General features: G+C 35.8%; 1 protein-coding gene across 1 annotated transcript in view; it reads left to right on the forward strand.

Annotated features, from left to right (window-relative positions):
* Nucleotides 1-8,754, forward strand: part of nxph1 (neurexophilin 1) — a 210,303-nt gene extending 201,549 nt beyond the window's left edge. The window contains 1 exon segment of the mRNA NM_001126902.1: nucleotides 6,864-8,754. Coding sequence (NP_001120374.1) covers nucleotides 6,864-7,625 — 762 coding nt within the window. The 3' untranslated portion in view covers nucleotides 7,626-8,754.
* The last annotated feature ends 14,040 nt before the right edge of the window (nucleotides 8,755-22,794 follow it).

Genomic DNA, 22,794 nt, shown 5'->3' on the forward strand with positions numbered 1-22,794 from the left:
AATTTTTTTTCATCCGTTCCGTGAAACAATCCGCCAATGGTGAAACGCCGAAATTCGTCACAAATCCATGCTCATCACTAGTTATTAACAATGTGCATCGGATTGTTTTAATGTATATAATTTATTTAATTTTCAGTCCCTGTAAGATCAGATGCAGTAGAATAAATGTTTGTATCTATTCACGTTTTGTAATGCACTCATTTTAATTAGTGATGAGCGCATGTTTTCTACCAGTATTGGATTCACTGCAAAATTCCTCATTTCATATTGGCAAATTTTTTCGTAAAACTGCTGCAAAAATTGCCTGCAACAATGTTGTGTCAAAAAAGTGACAGTGAAGTCAAAAGTTCAGTGCATCAAAAAAGTTGCGCAGCATCCATTTTTGTAAATTTTCAGCAGGTTTTGACTTTTTTTGGCAAGCGAAATGAGACAGATTCCCTTATCACTAATTTTAATATATTCCTTTATTTTATTTAGTGTTGACAACATTTAGGTAATACAGGTATCGGACCCCTTATCCGGAAACCCATTATCCAGAAAGCTCTGAATTACGGAAAGCCTGTCTCTTATAGACTCCATTTTAATCAAATAATTATGAATTTTAAAACGGATTTCCTTTTTCTCTGTAATAATAAAACAGTACTTTGTAATTGATCCCAACTAAGATATAAATAATCCTTATTGGAGCCAAAACAATCCTATTGGGTTTAATTAATGTTTTATTCATTTTTTAGCAGACTTAAGTTATGGAGATCCAAATTATGGAAAGACCCTTTATCCGGAATACCCTTGGTCCCGAGAATTCTGGATAACAGGTCCTATACCTGTACAACAGTGTCTACAAAACATTACATTTTTCTCCAAAGTTTTCAAAATTAAAGGGGCAATATTCATTAATATTCCATAAAAGTTGTTATTACAGCTTATTACAACTGCATTTTGCATTATTGTTTTGATAAAAGATACAGTAGCTATGGCTTTTGTTTGCTACAATAAACAAACAGCAGAACAATAGCACTGACATATCTTTAACTTGATACTAGCTCCTTGATTCTTCAGATTATTTATGAAAAGAGAAGGATGTTAATATTAAAAAACTTGAAAAATCAATCGAATGTCTACTTATCACGAAAAAAATTAAAAAAAATCAACTCAAATGGAATGAAATCACATTTTACCCATGATTTTCAATAAGTCTGTCAAATTTTGAATTAATCTCAAAACGCAATCGAAAAAATAGCTTGAACTTTGTCAAATTTTTATATTTATTTTTTTTAACTTAAATTTTGAATTTCAGAAATGTGCAATTTTTTTTAAACTCATAATGTTTATTAAGTAATTAAACATTATTGCATTTACAAAAGAGACTTTTGTATAGTTAGACGAAAAAGTTTAATTATACATACATGATTATAAAAAGAAGAAATTTGAGTTACAGTATTTCACAAATTATCTAGAATTGAGTGGTGTAGAATTGATAGCCAGTTGAGACTGTTGATATTTATATATTAACCAAGTTTTGTTCGTGGAGCCACGGATCCCAAATTGAGGCTCATTTAATTTTGAGGCCAGGAGTGATGACTATCATTTTCTCCATTGTTGCTCTGAAATTAATTTGTTAAATTAAATGTTGAATATCCGGGGTTGTGAGCTGTTTCCAAAGTTTTGCTGTAAGAGAAAGTGCTGCATTAAAAATGCTTTTTATTTGCAGATGATGTGCCTGTTCATATTTTAACTACTAGCCTATTTCTTTGGTTTATTATGGGGAATAGATGTATATTCCCCAATTAGTGCAACAAAGATGTGATGAATCCTTTCCAGTATGTTCTATTTTGTTTTAAAACTATTTCTGTAATTATATTAATTTGCTTAATAAACTGTAGCTTACACATACTTTGAAATTTATCAAGATAATGCATTGCATAAAACTTGTCAAAGTCTTTGTTTAGAAATACAATTACCTTCAGTGCAATAAGACATTCTGATTAACATTAACAGCCTCCTCAATGTTTAAAAATAGAAATATATTTTTCTGAACTAAAACATATAATTAAAATTATACAGTTCTGTATTGACTAAACCTGAAGTAGAAGGGTTTTTTTTTGCATATTATAAGGAAATGCAATATGAGTCTTCACTGATATCAATTTTTTTTAATATAAAAAAAAGCAGGTGGTCAGAAAAGGCACCATCGTCATCATCAAACTATACAGTGCAACAAGTTCAAACAATAATTCAAACAGGGGTATTCTTAAATGATTTAACAAATGAGTTTTAGAGAGATTAAAAATAGGATCTGAGGTTGCTGCTATCTATAGATATAAAGGTATGGTATCCACTATCTGGAAACCCATTATCCAGTAAATTCAGAATAATGGAAAGGCCATCTCTTGTAGACTCCACTTTAATCAAATAATTCAGAATTTTTTTTTTTGAAGAGTGTTAGTTATTCAACTTGCTGTCATTTATTTGATATACAAGTTGGTTAGATAAGGGACCTCTCTGCATGCCAGTGTTTCCCACTTGTTTTTATGGACTTAATGGTGGTCTTAAACAGCTTAGTAGAAACTGAATAATACATTTATGAAATATTTTCTTTTTATTTAGTAGTATATTCTATCATTTTTTGCATTAGGTATTAAGTGGAGGCAAAAAGGTTCTATTTCTTTCCTTTTGTGTTTTGCTCATTGGCTTTATTAGCATTTCCTGGGCAGAGTGAATTTTCTGGGGGCAGTTTGTGAATTTGTATTATTTATCTAAGTCTACATTGAAGGTAATAGGCTGGGTGGACTTTGTTTAGAAAACAGATAAAAGATGTCTGACTACAAGAGACTTTATCGCAAACTGGCAAATGTTGATGAACAATTCAAAACAATTCAATACAAATTTGCACAATATGTGTACACCAAAGCAGATCCACATATACATAAAGGTTTAATAAAAACCAAATGGTATGTACTGCTTGAAAATATGATATTGGTCCTTTTAAATACACTTTTGCAGCCTTGGCTCTATAACAGACTAAGAATATTTAGGGTTGTATTTATTATCAAATCATCAAAAAAAAGCGAGTGTATATTTATGTGGGATTTTTTTGGGGGGGGGCAAGAATTTACTATTAACAACCCTCTTTACGCAATTAGTCATTTTTCTACTGTACAAACAGCAGTTTGCAATATGTAACTGACCTTCTCTTGCCATGAACAAAGAGTTTGTTAGAACCATCAGTTCATGGCAAGTTTTACCTGCTATGGAGCTCATTTTTCTTATTTTTTAGCTCAGATGGTTCATCATGTTCTTTCATCATGTTCTTCTATGTCACTAAAATTAAATTATCTCAACCATATCTTATTAAAAGTATGCTGAGACATATTGTGCTGCAGTTTACCATATGCTCTGTGTGATGTACAGACAATGTTTTCCCCATCTGTATTAGTCAAATACATGTGTATTTTTAGGTTATACATTATTAGATTAATTTGTGAGCTAAATGCATATTTCAGGCCCTTGTCTGTTTGAAGCCTGTCAGATGTAATTTTTGACCAAAAGAAAATATTCCCCACCTAATATATAGGTCACAGCAGAAACATGGAGAGCACTGGATCCTTAAATTTATTATTACTACAACTATAGGATCTGTTATCTAGACACCCATTATCCAGAAGGCACCAAATGTTGCTGTGAAAATAAAATGCCTATTCACTTCAGTGCATTTGTAGTGAGAAAAAATTTGAGAAAATGGCCATTGACTGGAGTGAAAAAAACCTTGAGAAAAAAAGTCTACCTTTTATAAATGTTCAACTTTATTTAATACAGATATTAAGATGTACGGTATGTAAAAATAACATTATCAACAAAACTAATAATAGCAATAATATTCCTCTTTTAAATATTCAGTTCGCTCAGGAGCGTGGATTCGGCTGAATCACAATCCTATGGAAAAAGGCCGAATCTTGTCCAAATTTGGTGCATCCCTAGTAACTATGCTGCAAGTGTTAGAATGTAGCTGCTTTATGTATGAGAACTGCAAATTTATCTGTATATAGCTAGTGAATGATATTTAAAGGAGATGTTTGCCATTGTACAACATTGTACAACATTCACAAATCCAACAGCCCCTGCCACATCAATGTACAAAGTAGTAGTACAATCTCATACCAGAAAGAACAGGAATGCAGACAAGTTGGGACTGAAAGGTTACAAAGAGCAGCAAAGCAGAGTAGAAAAGGGAGCTTCTTTTTATACCAGTCCCTGTTTGAGTTGCATGAGTTGCATTAGTGGAGGCAGAATCTTGGCATGGGGTTCTCATAGCATGTACCAAAGATCTGCATTTCAATTTCCAGGCACAACTAAGCTAATAAAAAGTAAACATTACATTGTTTTTAATGCTATGTCATATTGATGTAAGCAGATGTTTAAGATGCCAGTGTAGTGTTGATGCACTACAGTATAACCTTTACCCCTTATTATTCCCCTTATTCTACTGTATGTTGCTGAAATTAAATGGGAACAATCATGAAAAATGCTTTTATAATATTAAAAATATTGGGGTTAATTTATAAACACTGGGCAAATTTGCATCTGGGCAGTAATCTATAGCAACCAATCAGTGGTTAGATTTTTCCAGCCAGCTCCAGGTTGAATACTGAAAGCAATTATCTGATTGGTTGCTATGAATTACTGCCCATGTGCAAATTTGCTCAGTGTTTATAAATGACCCCCATAAAGTCTAGACAAACATTTTGACAATTTATAGATTTAAAACATTTTGCATTAAAGTCATGCAGTAGCTGCATTTTGCAAATTTTTCAGCAGTTTCACAAAGTTGTCAGCAGTTTTGCAACTTTTTTGGTGAAACAGGACAGATTTAATCATCATCATTTTTATTTTCAACCGACCTTGTTGATCTGCCTTCTGAGTGATGTCTTTTTTGAATTTGTGGTTCCCAGTTTGGAAACAATATTAAAATAAGGATAAAATAATTACTAGTGAATGATAATAGATTATAACCCTTCCTGAAGCCAGTCCATGTATTCTTAAGAAATGGGCATTTATTAGTTATCAATTAGCTTGTACAGGTATAGGACCCGTTATCCAGAATGCTCGGGACCAAGGGTATTCCGGATAAGGGGTCTTTCTGTAATTTGGATCACCATACCTTAAGTCTACTAAAAAATCAATAAAACATTAATTAAACCCAATAGGATTGTTTTGTATCCAATTAGGATTATTTATATCTTAGTTGGGATCAAATATAAGGCATTGTTTTATTATTACAGAGAAAAAGAAAATCAGTTCTAAAATTCTGTATTATTTGATTAAAATATTTGATTATTCTGTAATTCGGAGCTTTCTGGATAATGGGTTTCTGGATAAGGGATCCATTACCTGTATACATATAAAAAGTGACTACAATGTCATTGCATTGGACAAACAGTAACGCAAGTTATTGTTCCTACAACTTATTGTTCCTTTATAAGTTATACAAAAAGCAAGTAGTAGTTTTATGGGAATGTTAAAGTGGGTGCCCTGAAGTTATTGTTTAACTACAACTTCCACATCACCTGCCAGCTCACTTGGCATGTATGTTTCAAACAGCTTGGCCTTCATGCCAAATAACTTGATTGCTGCTGCTCAGCAAAGAAAAAGCAAGTGATATGTGACTTCTTTCATGTTTTTCTCATAAATAACCAAGAAATAAAGTTTTATGTGTTAGTGAGGGGAAAAGTGTCAGACAATGTAAGGGGGGATTGGGAATGTTTAGACCTTCTTCAAAGTGTTTTGCAGGTTTTCTATCAGATAGGAAAGATGGACAGGTAGAGGTTGAAATGTAGATGTCAGTCAAAATGTTTGGACAACATACCATTCCTCTCTGCTCAGAACTCAAACTGCCTGTCAGAACTAAGCCAAGTGAAGGAGATACCCCACTTTAAGTTTTTTTTCAATTTGTTTATTTTATATGGATATTGACAATACTAACAAGACAAATTATAAGGCTAGTTTTGCTTGCATCTTATAATCCTATATCCTCTACTGCTATACTGAGATATGACACTAAAATATGTTCTTTTGCATAACAATTATTATGGTTGCATACCATGATACATTATAGTATTGTATTTTGTTGCTGTGTTGCTGGAAGCAGGCTTCACACTGGGACCACTTGTCTACTGTCAACCTATAGAGTAAAGCCCCACAAGTGGGGAACCTATACTTTACACTGGCATGTGTTCTATACTATCTGATTCTTGTCATTCATTTCACATTGTTTTCTTATTTATGTTCCTAACAGCTCTGGCAAAATGGTTGCTTTAAAAAAAAAAATATATATATATATACAGGTATGGGATCCCTTATCCGGAAACCCATTATCCAGAAAGCTCCGAATTACGGAAAGCCCGTCTCCCATAGACTCCATTTTAATCAAATAATTCAGAATTTTAAAACTGATTCCCTTTTCTCTGTAATAATAAAACAGTACCTTGTACTTGATCCCAACTAAGATATAAATAATCCTTATTGGATGCAAAATAATTCTATTGGGTTTAATTAATGGTTTATTGATTTTTAGTAGACTTAAGGTATAGAGATCTAAATTACAGAAAGACCCCTTATCCGGAATACCCTTGGTCCCAAGCATTCTGGATAATGGGTCCTATACCTGTGTATATATACAGTATATATACACAGAAATACAAATAAAAAATGAATGAAGAATAACTGTTCTTTGTACATTTATCCTACATTTTGCATTCCCATTGTTTTTTTACTTTCTATTCATTACACTGTTGCAAAAATATTTACCACAAATGTTCACATGCCTTCTCTGTGTATAATAAAATATATATTTTTTCTCATTTCAGATGATATGCACAAATTCAGTGGGTGCTGGAAAAATTGGAAATCAAAAATCAGGAAATTCAATATCGACTCTTAAACACATATGGACAGAAAGTAATAAAGAATTGTCTATCAGCCGACTCATTTCACAGACTTTTCGAGGAAAAGAGAACCAAACAGCCTTGAATATGAGATATGACACACCTGAACCTTATACAGAACAGGAACTCTGGGAATGGCTGAGGAACTCCACAGATCTGCAAGAGCCTCGTCCCAGAGCTAAAAGGCGGCCAATTGTCAAGACAGGAAAGTTCAAGAAAATGTTTGGATGGGGTGATTTCCATTCTAACATCAAAACGGTGAAGCTAAACTTATTGATAACAGGAAAAATTGTAGATCATGGCAATGGAACCTTCAGTGTTTACTTTAGACACAATTCTACTGGGCAAGGAAATGTATCTGTAAGCTTAGTTCCCCCAACTAAAATTGTGGAATTTGACTTGGCACAACAATCGGTGATTGATGCTAAAGATTCAAAGTCTTTTAATTGTCGCATTGAATATGAAAAAGTTGACAAAGCTACCAAGAACACACTTTGCAACTATGATCCTTCAAAAACATGCTACCAGGAGCAGACCCAGAGTCATGTGTCCTGGTTGTGCTCCAAGCCCTTCAAAGTAATCTGTATTTATATATCATTTTATAGTACAGATTATAAACTAGTTCAAAAAGTGTGTCCTGATTACAACTATCACAGTGACACACCTTATTTTCCCTCTGGTTGACATTTATACGAATGCAAGACTTTACCTCTAAAGAATAAAATGTGTCTGGGCTGGAACCTTGATGAAGAAAGTCACATCGGTTTCCTGGAATGTGTCTACCCTGCCAATGATTTAACGTGCAAATAAATCTAATATTGGAAATTATCCAGATGCTATTTAGTTTCCCTGGATCACCCCATGTATCATTTGATAGATGTAAACCATTGTGGTTATAAAGCAAATGCACATTGTAAGTGGTTGTTTGTTAAGATCTTTGTTAAGGAAATTTTCATTGTCTTCTTATACGCAACGTTTCATGACACTTTTACAAGGAACCAGAAGGATCGGCCATAAAAGGTTAACAATGAAGAGTATGGATATATAATTTGCTGTCCTGATTAAACTCTATTAGGTATTTTCCGAGAGAAACATATGGAGGAACTGTAAAAGTAAATAAAATGTCAAAGAAAAAAACAAACAAACAAACCTGAACTCATTTCCTACAGTGTGTGGTTTTGGAGCAATGTTTTTAGAGTCAATAGCAGAAAACCTAAGTAAGAAAGTAGGCACATTAAAGGTTGTATAGTGTGACATATATTCAGTAAAGGGAGCCCGTCACAAATAAAGATGAACATTCATTTACAATTTACATGATAGCAAACATCAGAAAGAGAGGTTGCTTGACTTTTTCTAAAGATTTGGAAACATTAAATATAACCCCGGTTTCCTGAGACTTCCATATTAGAGTGTAAACAAAGGGGAAACATGATATCATGTAATTTCTAAGTGGCTGCCATCTTTATTGCAGTATATTGTAACTACTTAAATATCCTAGTAAACATTTGTATGAATGGTTTGTATTGTACATAGTTTAACCAGTGTTACTTGAGCAGCATATTAATATAACTAGTAATTGTCTCTGCTTGTTATTGGTTAAAATACAAACAGGAAATGAGGAACCCATTTTATCAACATAGCTGTAAACTTCATTAAAAAGGGGACATAAATATGTACAAAACATTTATTATGCTAAAGTATTGTCAAAAGCTAAACATATACAACATTGAATTCTGTATGCATTTAAATATTTTATTTCTGGACAAAACAAAATGAAATGTACATAAAATAAAATACATAAAGTTGAGTTAAATATTTGCAAGTTGTTGTTGCATTAAGTCATGGCTGAGCAAGAGACCAGGAATACAGTGCTGCAGATATCTTTTTTTGGCTACACCAATCACAGTAGCCTTTGAGCTCATGAAAAAAATCCTCTATTTGTAACACAATTTCGAAATACGCTTCTCCTCTCAGGACCTAAATGACGTGGTAAGTTTTCAAAATGTTAGCTTTTTCCTAATATAGGCATACATTTTCAAGGTTTACAGAATAGAATTGTACTTTATAATATTTTAAAAATATGACTCTGCAGAGCTGCATATGGAATACGTTCAATATAAAGGCATATGTATTAATGGTTAAAATAGCGATTCTAAAAAACAGGAAAATCCAAAAGTATGATGAGCGAATCTGTCTGAAACCGTTGCAAATTTTTTTTTTGCCGTGCATCATTTTTTTTACGTGGTGACAATTCTTTGTGATGCGGGCAACAATTTTTGGATGCTTCTGACAATTTTTTGGCATGCAGCGAATTTTGACGCCCGTTTTGCAAAAAAAATCACCAACGGCGAAGTGTGGAAATTCACCCATCACTATCCAAGGAAATTTGTCATTTTATCCTTTCTTTATCTGATATATGGCTTTCCCTGTTTTAGAATTCAGGTATTGGATCCCTTATCCAGAAACCCGTTATCTTGTTATTACGGAAAGACCATCTTCCATAGACTCCATTAAAAGTAAACAATTATAATTTTTAAAAATGATTTCCTTTTCCTCTGTAATAATAAAACAGTACTTGTACTTGATCCCAACTAAGATATAATTACCCCTTATTGGGGGCAGAACAGCCCTATTGGGTTTATTTAATGGTTAAATGATTCCCTTTTCTCTGTAATAATAAAATAGTACCTTGTACTTGATCCCAACTAAGATATAATTACCCCTTATTGGGGCAGAACAGCCCTATTGGGTTTATTTAATGGTTAAATGATTCCCTTTTCTTTGTAATAATAAAATAGTACCTTGTACTTGATCCCAACTAAGATATAATTACCCCTTATTGGGGCAGAACAGCCCTATTGGGTTTATTTAATGGTTAAATGATTCCCTTTTCTCTGTAATAATAAAACAGTACCTGTACTTGATCCCAACTAGAATATAATTACCCCTTATTGGGGGCAGAACAGCCCTATTGGGTTTATTTAATGGTTAAATGATTCCCTTTTCTCTGTAATAATAAAACAGTACCTGTACTTGATCCCAACTAAGATATAATTACCCCTTATTGGGGGCAGAACAGCCCTATTGGGTTTATTTAATGGTTAAATGATTCCCTTTTCTCTGTAATAATAAAACAGTACCTTGTACTTGATCCCAACTAAGATATAATTATTCCTTACTGGAGGCAAAACAAGCCTATTGGGTTTATTAATTATTTAAATGATTTTTAGCAGACTTAAATTGTGAAGATCCAAATTACAAAAAAATCCCTTATCCGGAAAACCCCAGGTCCCGAGCATTCTGGATAACAGGTCCCGTACCTTTATTTACAATACCCCAGCTGTAAAATGGTGATCAGGGTGGTACAAAAAAAACTATAAAAAATGAACAAAGTAATTCAATTTGAGATAAGTTATGATTTATGTATTGTTTTAATACAGCATTTTAATTCTTGCTATTCAGTGTCAGCAATTTACTCTTGCTTAGTTTTTCATCATTTATAGCTATTTAATCAGTTTGCTTGCTTGCAGATCCTATTAGCCAATCAGCACAATTTTAGCACATAGATAATAATGAAAGGATGACATATTTCCTGCTTAGGTACTGTATTTAATGCACATGTATCAACCTAAATCCCATTTGCAGCTGTATAGCAAAACACTTCAATAAAAAGCATTCCAGTCCATCTAACAACTAAAGGGCAAAGGAAATTCTAGAGTATAGTTCATTAACACAAATCAGTGCCTGTTGTTTACTGTAATTAAAAAAACAGTCCCAGAACAACAAGGCATTACCTGATGATTAATGCAAAATGTGCAGCTCTGAGCTTTTAACCCAGCTGGGGCATTAATCACCAGTAATAAGCAGTCCTTTGGGGAATATTATTGTTCATTAAATTTTATTTATGTTTTAACATCCATAAAATGTGTGATTTTAGCCAGTTGCTATGATTACCATTGTTTTTTTTTTTTTAAAAAAACAGGGAATTCATAAGGCAAAAAATGTTTTAAATTCCAGGTTTGCTTCACATTCTACATGCAAAACAATGGACCAGCTCAACTTTGTAACAAATGCATTAAGACAAATGTGAAATGGACGTATTTATACCAATTAATGTTGGTATAATATTGTCCAGTTTATTTGCAAAATAGGTTTGAGATCCATTATCCAGAATGCTTGGGACCTGGGGTATTCTGGATAAGGGGTCTTTCCGTAATTTGGATCTCCTACCTTAAGTCTACTAGAAAAATTATTTTAACAGTATTGAAACCCAATAGGGTTGTTTTGGTTCCAATAAGGATTAATTATATCTTATTTGGGATCAAGTACAAGGTACTGATTTATTATTACAGAGAAAAAGGAAACCATTTTTAAAAATGTGAATTATTTCATTAAAATTAAGTCTATGGGAGCTGGCCTTTCCATAATTCAGAACTTTCTGGATAATGGGTTTCTGGATAAGGGGTCAGATACCTGTGTTACCATCAATGCTATATTCATGGACAATAACCACACACAGTGGCCATGTTCACGCAAGCACCTATTCCTTTTGCAAGCTGTTTGTGAATATTTGTGCGTAATGAGCATCTCATCCTTATTTGCAAAAAAGGGAAAGACAGGCACAGCAATGCCATATTCAAGTGTTTGCGGGAAGACGTGCAGAGCAACCATATGTGCTGCGTTTATAAATGATACACGCTATCTTATTAACATTCCTGATAGCAGTCTTAATATGTCTTAAAAAATTATATATATATTATATAATATTTGTAAACAATAGGATTAATATAATGTAGAATTTCAGGTAAAAAATATAAATTATTTCAGTATTTATACTTAAAAGATAGCAGTTGCACTGGTAGGTGTTTGAGACACAGAATATAGTTAAAAACACTTTTCATTGTGCCAAATCACCTTGGAATTTTAAAAAAAGTTGCGCATTTTTCGTAGCGTTAAGTTTTAACGCTACGAAAAATGCGCAACTTTTCGCGTAAGTTTTAACGCTACGCAAAATGCGCAACTTTTTACGCAACTTTCGTAATGGATACGAAAAACTCGCGTTTTTACGCAAAAATCGTATTGGATCCGAAAAATTCGTACAGAATCCGAAAAAATCGCAAAACATACGAAAAAGTCGCAAAATATTCGTTTTCAAGTCGGAACTTTTCCAATTCGGGTCGGATTCGTGGGTTAGTAAATCAGCCCCATTGTGTTGAGTGTGGTAAGTATATAACTATAACTCTTTTTTTCTCTTGACAATTAATTTTTTTTCCATACAATCATTTCTTTAACTGAAAATTGCTTGCAGCTACATCTGGTATCGGGAATATCCTGAGAAAATTAAAGGCAATATCTAGTTCTACAGGAAAAAAAGTCGATACATCTTGTTTCATTCTTATGTTATATTTGTGCGTATCAAATTACAGTACCAATAATATTTATTGCTTAAAAGTTATTTTTCTTATCTTTATTTTCAAGTATGGAAAGTAGAAGCTTGTAACCCTTTATAAACAAAATCCAAGACAAAGAAAATGACATAAGCTTTATTACACACAATTGTGTGGACCAGTAATTCAAAGAGATTGCTTATCCTGAGCACATCTTTAAGACATATTTATACCATTCCATAAAAGTTACATATTACCATTTTTTTGTCCTCGGTGGATACAAATTAATGTGTTATATTTTGATTGTCACTTAAATATTGCTCAGACTACTCAGTATGCATATGGTGAGCTCTTTCATACTTTCTTGAATGAATAGAGAGTGATGGGATTTTACTGTGCTGTGTTCTACAGAAAACAGTAGTGGTGCCAAACCTCCAGGTGCCTCAAATTTGTGTCTGGATTCTTGTCTGGATTTCCCAAACTTTAGTGTTTATTAGTAGTGATGAGCAAATCTGTCCCGTTTTGCTTTACAGGAAAATTTGCAAAACGGTGGAAAATTTGTGAAACGTGAGTGTTGCACCACTTTCTTTTCTGCACACATGCCCGTTTTGACACAGTCGTGCCCAATGTGACGCACCTATTACTATTTTTACATGACCGTGCCCCAATTTGATGTAACCGCAACAAATTTTTCCATGGCGAATTTTTGCAGAGGTTTTGGAAAACAATTCACCAATGCCGAAATGTGGAAATTCGCTGCAGATCCATGCCTAGTGAAAAAAATTGCTTATCACTATTTATTAGACTGGCCCTCGTTTTTTATTTTGCACCATCGAGTCTTCTTCCTATACATGCCCAGTCTATTTTTCAAACACTGGTTTAATCAAACAAGATTTAATCTGCAATATAATCTTCATCATCTTTAAGAGAAATAATGACTTACGTGGCATACAGTATATTACTTAAAGATCCAATATGAGACAGTAATGGATTAAGAAAATAGTCTAATGATAGTTTGGCTTACATTCAGCTATAACTATAATGCATATAAATTATAAGGGTAAAGCTACCATATTGTTGCAGGTTTTAACATATTGTCACAGGTGTTAACATTTCATACTAGTAGAAACAACAGCAAGGTATGACAAAAAGTTAAACTTGAAAAATGATATTAATGTATTAATAAGTACAATTTCAGCTCGAAGCAACGTTGTTTATCTTGAGCAGTTTGCTGCCCTTTTCAAAAAACACTCTGCAAAGTGTGTGATTTCATGCAAAGTAGCTTAATTAATCACCGTCAGAATCTACCAGTGGAATACTTACATGTTGATTTGTGAAAAATTAAAATACACATAGCTATAAAATAATGCATCCCCAGTGATGTTTCTACTTTACAAAACATCTTTATTATCTGGCAGATATACCAGTTCCTCCCTATGACTAGAATTTTAGGTTTGCCCAGATTTCACTACAAAACACAGCAGAAAGCATCATTAAAACTTCTCTCTGAGGGACACATTTATAGCATTCACATGGTGCTCTGTTCTGTCCACAGTCATCTATAGTCATCTGTTACCACCAAATTTGCCATCAGTGCTAACTGTATTGAACCCACATATAGTTTTTTTCTTTGTAGTATTTAAATGTTTCTTGTTTCCTTTACAGTTTACATAAAGACTCTTTATGCAGAAAAAACTACGTCTCGATGATTAAGGATAATTCATTTTACACTTGTACCTAGTTACAACCATCCAAGGGGCAGACTGGTTAGGCAATTGGAGATAGAGACAATATGTAATCATATATATGATCCTCTCAATATTCTCCCCACATTCTCTCTGTCTCTGCTGAAAGGAAAGAAAATAAAAAATAAGGAAAAAATGGCTTATGGGGGTTGCGGGAGCATGGCATATGGGTAAAGGGTAAAAAGAGGAAAAATGACACATGGGGATTAGGGAAAATGAGGAAATGACTCATAGGAAAAGAACAAATAATGAATCTTTGGCAAGGATAAAAGAAAACTTGCTGGGGAACAAAAATTATACAAGGGTGGCTAAAAAGGAAGAGCGTGGCGCCTGGAAAGGGGGTCCCAAAGTAAGAAGAACTGCACATGATGGGAGGAAGGCATGTAGATTGGCAAGAAATAGGTAAAAGATAGTGATAAGCAAATCTGTCGCGTTTCGCCATAAAATTCACGAAACGGCAAGAAAATTTGCAAAACAGCAAAAAATTTGTGAAACGCATTGGTCCTGCAATTTTTTGTTCTCTCCCATGTCTTTTTTGTCTCCCGCCTCTTTTTTTTGTCGGCCATGGTTTTTTTGATGCGACCACGCCCTTTTTTATGCAACTGCGACCACTTTTGGCGCGACTGCGTCAAATTTTGACATGCAACAAAAATTTTTGATGTGCGACAACATTTTTTGACACATGCTGAATTTTCCCAGATGTTTCGCGAAACAATTCTCCAATGGTGAAATGATAAAATTTGCTGCGAATCCATGCCTGGCAAAAAAATTTGCTCATCTCTAGTAGAGTATGATATGTAGGAGAAGGTAAAGCATGAGAAAATTGCACATGGAAGCAGATTAAATTGTGGCAATAGTGGCTTTGTGATAGGGCCCTGTACAGCAGCAGTGGTAGAGTGTATAGTATAGTTTAATTGCACCCTATATTCTTTCCTTTATTGTGCAGAACACACTACACACTTGTAGCAGTTGCAGGAAATAGGGTCGGGCACTGTAGATATTCAACAACAGGTCTGTTTAGGTGAGAATTTACTTGTAGTAATGGGTGCACAAGTGTTCTGGAAGTGACAACTTAGAAGGCACAAAATATTTGGTTGTGCAAAAACATAGGTTGAGCAGTTCTACAGGCTGAAATTTGGTACAAAATTGAAATGTAACTGAAATCATTATTTTAGGAAAAAGAAGGTCATACTTATACTAAGGGGCACGTTTATGATTGCTTAAGAAAATCACATGGGTTTTTGGGAATAAATACCTCATTACTTAAGGTCTTTTTTTCCTGAGTGGGCCTTCTTAAATACAAAAAAGTTCAGCAACTAAATGTTGCTAAACTTTTTCTCGAGCAATCATACAGGGAAATCTGGCGCTAGATGCCTTTGTGTCCATCATATTAAGGTGTTTTACAACAAAATGTAAGATCTGCAGAACAACCACATAAACCAAAGAGCAGTTACCTTTGATCTGTCTGGTGCCTCCTCAACAAAAATAACAGGAAATATCTCCATGGCTGTCATGGATTACTGCACTGCCAATACTTGTATGAAAATTCAAATGCATTTTCCCTACACAGAGAAGCAAATTCAAAGATAAACCCTATATCTTGAAATTAGTATTTTTATATTTGTTAGCAGCGTGTCGTAATTTATGCAAAATAATAGTTAAAAGGCATTGTTCACCTTTGCTCAACATTAGCTAAATGAAGAGGATTTGTACTGAAAATGTGCACTTTTTTAACACTACATTTAAATGAGCCTTAGATAAGGATAAGAGTTCATTATACATTATGTCCTGTCTGTCCTTCTGCTGCTGCTCTGAAAAAACAAAAGAAAATGTATTTCAGTTGCACTGCACTACACTGTTTTGTGTATTGTTCTATTATTTATTTTATTTAATTACAATGTAAAAGAATGGTCAGAATGCATTATAACACAAGACAGCTGTATTTATTCCAGGTTAGAATGGTTAATTAATGGTTAAGCGTGGAAAATAATTGGCAAGATTATTTCGTTCTACATGAGATATGCATATATAGTATCAGGGGTTATAATGTTCAGAGCTATTACCAAACTGTGCTTAGCATTTTCACCCCCAAGATCAGATGTTGACACAGGTAGCTGTGTTAGATGCCTCAATTCATTAGAAGTTTTCTTGACAGTCAGAAAAGTTTGGATAAATAGGGATATTATCATTCTGCTGGGATGCCGATTACCAGGCATTAATTGTATTAAAGAAATGTCCATGCTATAATCTTCATTCAGTTGCCCTGGGTAGTAACTGGGGGCAAAGCAAGAATGAGAGGTGCAAATGCACACAGATTATTACACCACTTCACAGAGCAAATTGGGAGGGACACAGAAAATTTTGACTGTATGCACATCATCATATTAGTTTGGATCTACTCACTGTGCTCTGCACGCTACTTATCAGAACTGCAAAAAACACATTTTTATTAAAAATCATCTTAGTTTAAACATGGCAAAAAAAATTAAACCTCAAATAGTTGGTATTTATTAAAGACAAAAAAACATGAAAAGTTGTGTAGGGACCCCAAAGAATTGGGCCCCTCCAGGATTAGTTCCCCTTTAGACAGGCACCATGAGGGTGGCCTTATGAGATTTGGACACCTAAAGGTGGTCCTGGGTGTTTATGTGTGAAAAGGGAGTTTCCCTGCAAGTTAACAGCCACCACTAGATGTCGCTGTGCTAAAAGTATAAAAGGGAATGACTCCCAGTTTCAGCAGGTCTTCGTCCTGGGACTGCTTCTTGTAAAGAAGCGTATAACAGGCTTGTGTTCTAGTACAGGAGGTACTGTAACAGGTCACTCTAGGAGTGACAGGCAGGCTAGAGAGAACGGGCAGCGATAGCCCCAACAGGAGAGAGAGGGGTTAAGACCCCCCAGCACTCATGGCTGGAGTTAAGGGCCTGTAGTGTGTAGTAAGAGGAGCCAAGTCAGCACCTGGGAGTGTTCCCAGTGAAGGGGCCCTACGCGTGGACCGGGGTGAGTTCCTAGGTGGAAGCATCCGGTGGGAGTACCGGGGGTAGCCCAAATAGAGAGAGAGTGTGTGACTTGAGCCGTCTGTGTGACATCCTCTAAAGTGTTCTGCCTGCATCAATAAACAAGTTCATCTGGTTCACCATTTTAACCAGTGTCTTGGCTGCCTGGTAAGCAGCTACCCCAAGGGAGGGGCAAGGTACCGGGAGTTGCTGGGAGTCCGGGTCCAAGGAGGACCTCATAGAGTTTTCCCAGGGAGGAGACATATAGTTCTACCTATACCTACCCTGGGTGGAGGCACGCCATTCATTTATATTACACCTGTCCCCCATAATAAGCAGGGGCTCAGGGCTCCTGTAGCGCCACATGCAGGTGATTGCGTGTTATAAGTACCACAGTAGCCAAATTAGGGTTACAGTTGCTAGAAAAATGTAAGTATTTTACAGTTAATTTTACAGCCTTAAATGGAACAATGTCATGTCCACTGGTGTAATTACCTTCTATGAGAAGGTGAACAGAACACTAGACATTAGGGTTGCAGTGGATGTGATCTAATTACGTTTTGATAAAAGCTTTTAATACAGTACCACACAGAAGGTTAATAATTGAATTAAAGAATTTTAGCCTTGAACATAATATCTGTAGATTGATAGAAAACTGGCTAAAGATAGATTACAAAGAGTGGTGGTAAATGGAATAAAGCACTATCTTGCACAAAAAGGCATTGACTTTATAAATGGCTGTTAAGGCAGCCTGACCATGAGTATTGAGAGCAGCTTTAGGCCCCCAGTTCTATAAAGAAAGATATTAATGTCAACAGAGCAGAGATGCACAAGTAAACTGGCTAAGGAATGGAAAAACTAAACAGTGAAGAAAGACTATCAAGGCTATGGTTGTTTTTTTCCTGGAGGCTTGTGCAAAGGGAGATTATTATTTTTTATATGTACTTTACAGGACATTATAGACAGATGGTGCGTAAACAAATTATCTTCTTTAAAAAGCCATATTATCAATGGAGTGTCCTAGTCCACTGTGCCATGGTTAATTTATATTTTACTGGGCACTGATTGTATCACTGCTTTTCATGTGTGTCCGAATCCGAATGGGAAAAATTCCTATTGGAAAACAAACATTTTGCGACTTTTTCGTATTTTTTGCGTTTTTTTCGTTGCCGTTACGACTTTTTCGTAGCCCTTACGATTTGCTTGTATCTTGTCGTGACTTTTTCGTATTGAGCGCTCGTAAACTGCGGGCAAAACTTTCAGACTTAGCATGATTTTGGAAGCCTCCCATAGGACTCAATGGCACTCTGCAGCTCCAACCTGGCCCAAGGAAAGCCTCCCATGGGGCTCAATGGCACTCTGCAGCTCCAACCTGGCCCAAGGAAAGTTTTAACCTACCAGAAAAGGCTTTGAAACATGATCAAATCATTTATACTTACATTTATTACAGCTTAAAATTTAAGGGCAGATTTATGAATATTCTGATTTTAGTGGTTATAGAGTTTTTGAAACCAGGAATAAACTAATTTCCACAAATGTCTAGTTATTTATAGTGATGGGTGAAATAATTCGGCAGGCATGGATTTGCAGTGAATTTCCACGTTTCACCATGGGCGGACTATTTTGCGAAATGGGCAACAAAAGTGGTTGCATAAAATTTTGTACACGGCAAAAAATTGTCACACCATTTTTTTTGCTGCGCAGCATTTTCAGCATTTCGCAGAGTTTGCGAATCTTTTCGGCAATTTTTCGGCGAAGTGAAATGGGACAGATTCGCTCATCACTAGTTATATATTAAAAGATCCGAACTGAAAAAGCATGGACAAATTAAAATGCAGAATGAAAACAAAAAGAACACAAAAACCAGAATTTTTTCCTCGGAATTCTTGTGGGCACTTAAATGAAAAAAACCTTGAAAACCTCTAAAATACTGATGAGCGAATCTCTTCTCTTTCACTTAGCTGGAAAATTGGTGAATCTTTCAAAAGATTTGCGTAACGGCGAAAATGTAGTCATGTTTTTGATGCGGCGACAATTTTCTGTTGCAAATTTTGGCGCCCGTTTTGCGAAATAATCTGCCAATGCCTAAATGTGGAAATTTGCAGTGAATCCATGCCTGCTGAATTATTTTGCCCATCACTACTCTAAAACTATGAATTAAAGATTGTTACAATTTGCCATTTACTTGTACATGACCTTAACAGCTTTCAAATAACTAATTATTTAAAATTGGATTTTAGCACAAAAAAGAATGTTTGTAAATGCTCCCTATATATTTTTGCAAGTATGACACTAGCTCAGTACAAGAGTACAGTACAGGTATGGGATCCCTTATCTGGAAACCCAAATTCGGAGAAAGCTCCCATAGACTCCATTTTAATCAAATAATTCAGAATTTTAAAATTGATTTCCTTTTTCTCTGTAGAAATAAAACAGTACCTTGTACTTGATCCCAACTAAGATATAAATAATCCTTATTGGATGCAAAACAATCCTGTTGGGTTTAATTGATTTTTTAGTAGACTTAAGGTATGGAGTTCCAAATTACAGAAAGACCCCTTATCCGGAATACCCTTGGTCCCCAGCATTCTGGATAACTGGTCCTATACCTGTACAAGGGACATTTTTGGATATATAACTGACAAATTAGTGGACTTTCAGTCTAACAGAAGCATTAACTATCAAACACAAAATGCAGAAGAAATTGGGGAACATTTTGTGGTTTTATTGCATTAGTATGGAACAAGACTGTCAGCTGATGAAAGAACTGGACCTTAATGATTTTTAGTTAATTATTTATCATTTTTTTATTCAATGGATGACATTTAGGAGGGAATTTTCTAATGTTTGTATTTTATTTTTTTCATGATTTGTGTTCTTTGGGCTAAAACTTGAATTTTTCTCAGTAAAAAAACACAATTTTTCCCCCATTTATAATGTGTCAAAACTGCAACAACTCTAAAAGTAAAAATATGTCATCAAAAAGCTGTCAAGGTCAAGTAGAAATCAATAGCAACTGTCCTTGATTCCAACAGCAAGATCTTTCTTTGCTTCATGGTTTTGGAGGTTCTCCGATTTTTCGGACACTCCATTTATTGATAAACAGAAAAAAAAATTGTGTTTTTTTTTTCATTTTCATTTTTTTCAGCTTGGATCTTTTAATAAATGACTAGACATTTGTAGTTTTAGTGGAAATTAGTTTGGTTGTGGTTCCAAAAAACTCTAAAACCACCAAAATGGAAATGTTTATAAATGGGCCTCATAGAGTTTACCATTTAATAAATATATTTCTAAAAATCCCCTAGGAATGATTACAGTGTGGCTAATAAATCTGCCCATATAAATATAAATGACCCATCTGTTGGCTGTTTTGATGTTTCAAATAGTGATGGGCAAAATAATTCGCCGGGCATGGATTCGCGGCAAATGTCTGCATGTTGCCATTGGCGGATTTTTTCGCAAAATCAACGAAAAAATTTGTCACGTGACAAAAAAAGATACATTCCCTTACGTCCCATACGGCAGCAACGCTGAGATTTATTCTCCTCTCCCTTTTGGTAGGACAAGTGAACAATAAAGTTAATTAAAACCAACCTATAAAAAAGGGTTAATGACAACAGACCATAGTGTTTTTTTTCCTACCTGCGGTAGGCAAGTGTATTCATCCTAATATTCTTTTTTTCTTTTTTCTTTTTTCTACAGGTTTTCCAGGTCCCAAGGGGGCTTGTAGACCATAGGCACAGCACCCAAGGGGTTAAGTGCCGGGGGCCGAAGCCCTTAGGTATTCGGTAGGCTATCCACATTATGCAGCCAGGGGGTTTGCCTGTCCCAAGATGGCCGACCGCTGCTTCCATGAGGCCTGTCCCAAGATGGCCGACTGCTACTTCCATGTGGGGAACAGAGTACAGGAGAGCTTCCCCAGACACGCCGCTCGTTCCAGGAGCAACGTTTCAGGAAGCGCGGATGTGCACCTGCGCGTGTATGAGGCGCTTCTGGATGTGCGTCTGCAGTTTCAGTGGATAGGCGGCGCCTAGAGATGACGCGCTACCCAAGGGAGTGCTTCTGAAGGTGGTTGGGCACCTTCTGATGACATCACACACCCTCCGTGATCGCTGCAGAGGCAGTTCTATGGGGCTTCAGGTATTTAAACGGTCAGTTGCTTTCTGACTTTGCCTATTAGACGTTGTGTGTGCTTTTTTAACACTGAGAGTGTTGCTATTCTGTCTAAGGCTGCAGCCTCCTGAGTTAGGCTAAAGGTAAACCCTGGATCAAGTGCCCTCCTTCAGTTATTGTTGGGGTTAGGGTATTAACCCTGTTTTATTCTATTGTTTTACAGATGTCCACTACTAATGAGCCCCCATCTAAGAGACATAAAAAGGATAAGCACTTGCAATGCAGAGCTTGTGAGGATCAGTTACCAGATGGCTATACAAAGAGATTTTGTGTTACCTGCCTGCAGTATTTGGCTGATAAAGAAAGAGGAAATACTCCTAGCCCTCCATCTGAGTGGATGAAAGATTTTATAAAGTCCACCATGCAGGAAATGTTCTCCCAGTTCAGACAGAATACTACTGTGGAGAGTCCTTCTACTAATCCTCTGCCTATTGCTCAGATGGCCCCTAATGTGGTGTCCCTGGATGACTCTGACGGGGATTCTTCTTCTTCCGAAGAAGAGGATGCTTTGTATCTCTTTCCTGCTGAAAATACTCCTAAGCTGATTAAAAGGGTAAAAGCTACCATAGATTCCCTGGAGGGAGGGGATTCTGATGCTGCTTCTTCATCCCAGCCATTAAGGAAGTCTAAAGCCTTTCCAGTCCATTCTCTCATGAAGGAGCTTATGCTTAGAGAATGGAAGAGTCCTGAGAAAGCTCCATCCATAACTAAGAGACATAAATTACTCTTCCCAGTCCAGGAGGAGGAGCTTAAGATTTGGGAGGCACCTCCTAAAGTAGACATTGCTGTGGCCAGATTGTCCAAGAAAACACTTATTCCAGTGGAGGATGGGTCAGGATTGAAAGATCCTATGGATAGAAAGGTTGAGTGTCTACTTAAGCGCTCTTATTCTACAGCTGTGGCTTTATGTAAGCCTGCGCTGGCGGCATCAGGAGTTGCTCGCTCTGCCAAATTCTGGATTAAGCAACTGGGAGAGGATATAGACAACCGTGTGTCCAGAGATACCTTGCTAGAATCTCTTTCTCAGATAAGTTCTGCGGTGGATTTCCTCTGTGATTCTACCATTGAAAGCATTAAACTTTCCGCCAAGGCTATGGCGCTTTCATCTGCAGCTAGGAGAGCCTTGTGGCTCAGAAATTGGTCGGCAGATGTCATCTCAAAGAATAGCCTGTGTTCCATGGCTTTTGAGCCTGGTCATTTATTTGGTGCCGAATTAGACAAGCTTTTGGAGGCCATTTCTGGTTCTAAGCAGGGGAAGCGTCTCCCACAGGAGCCAAACAGAAAGAGGAATTTCTTTTTTCGGTCCAGAAGGTATTCTCCGAAAAGAGAAAACGCGTCCCAAAGACCAAGAAACAGGTCTGAACAGGGTTCGTTTCGGCCTTATCGCTCCTTCAGAAATACTTTCTCCGGTAGAAATGACAAAAACAATGATAGGACCCTCGCGCAAAAGAAAAAGAACACCTTCTGACGCCAGAGACTCCCTACCGGTGGGGGGGAGACTTGCTTATTTTCTTCCACAATGGAAAGAAACAATTTCAGATCCTTGGGTTCTTCG

This window comes from Xenopus tropicalis, chromosome 6 (genome assembly GCF_000004195.4).
Source record: "Xenopus tropicalis strain Nigerian chromosome 6, UCB_Xtro_10.0, whole genome shotgun sequence".
Lineage (NCBI taxonomy): Eukaryota > Metazoa > Chordata > Amphibia > Anura > Pipidae > Xenopus > Xenopus tropicalis.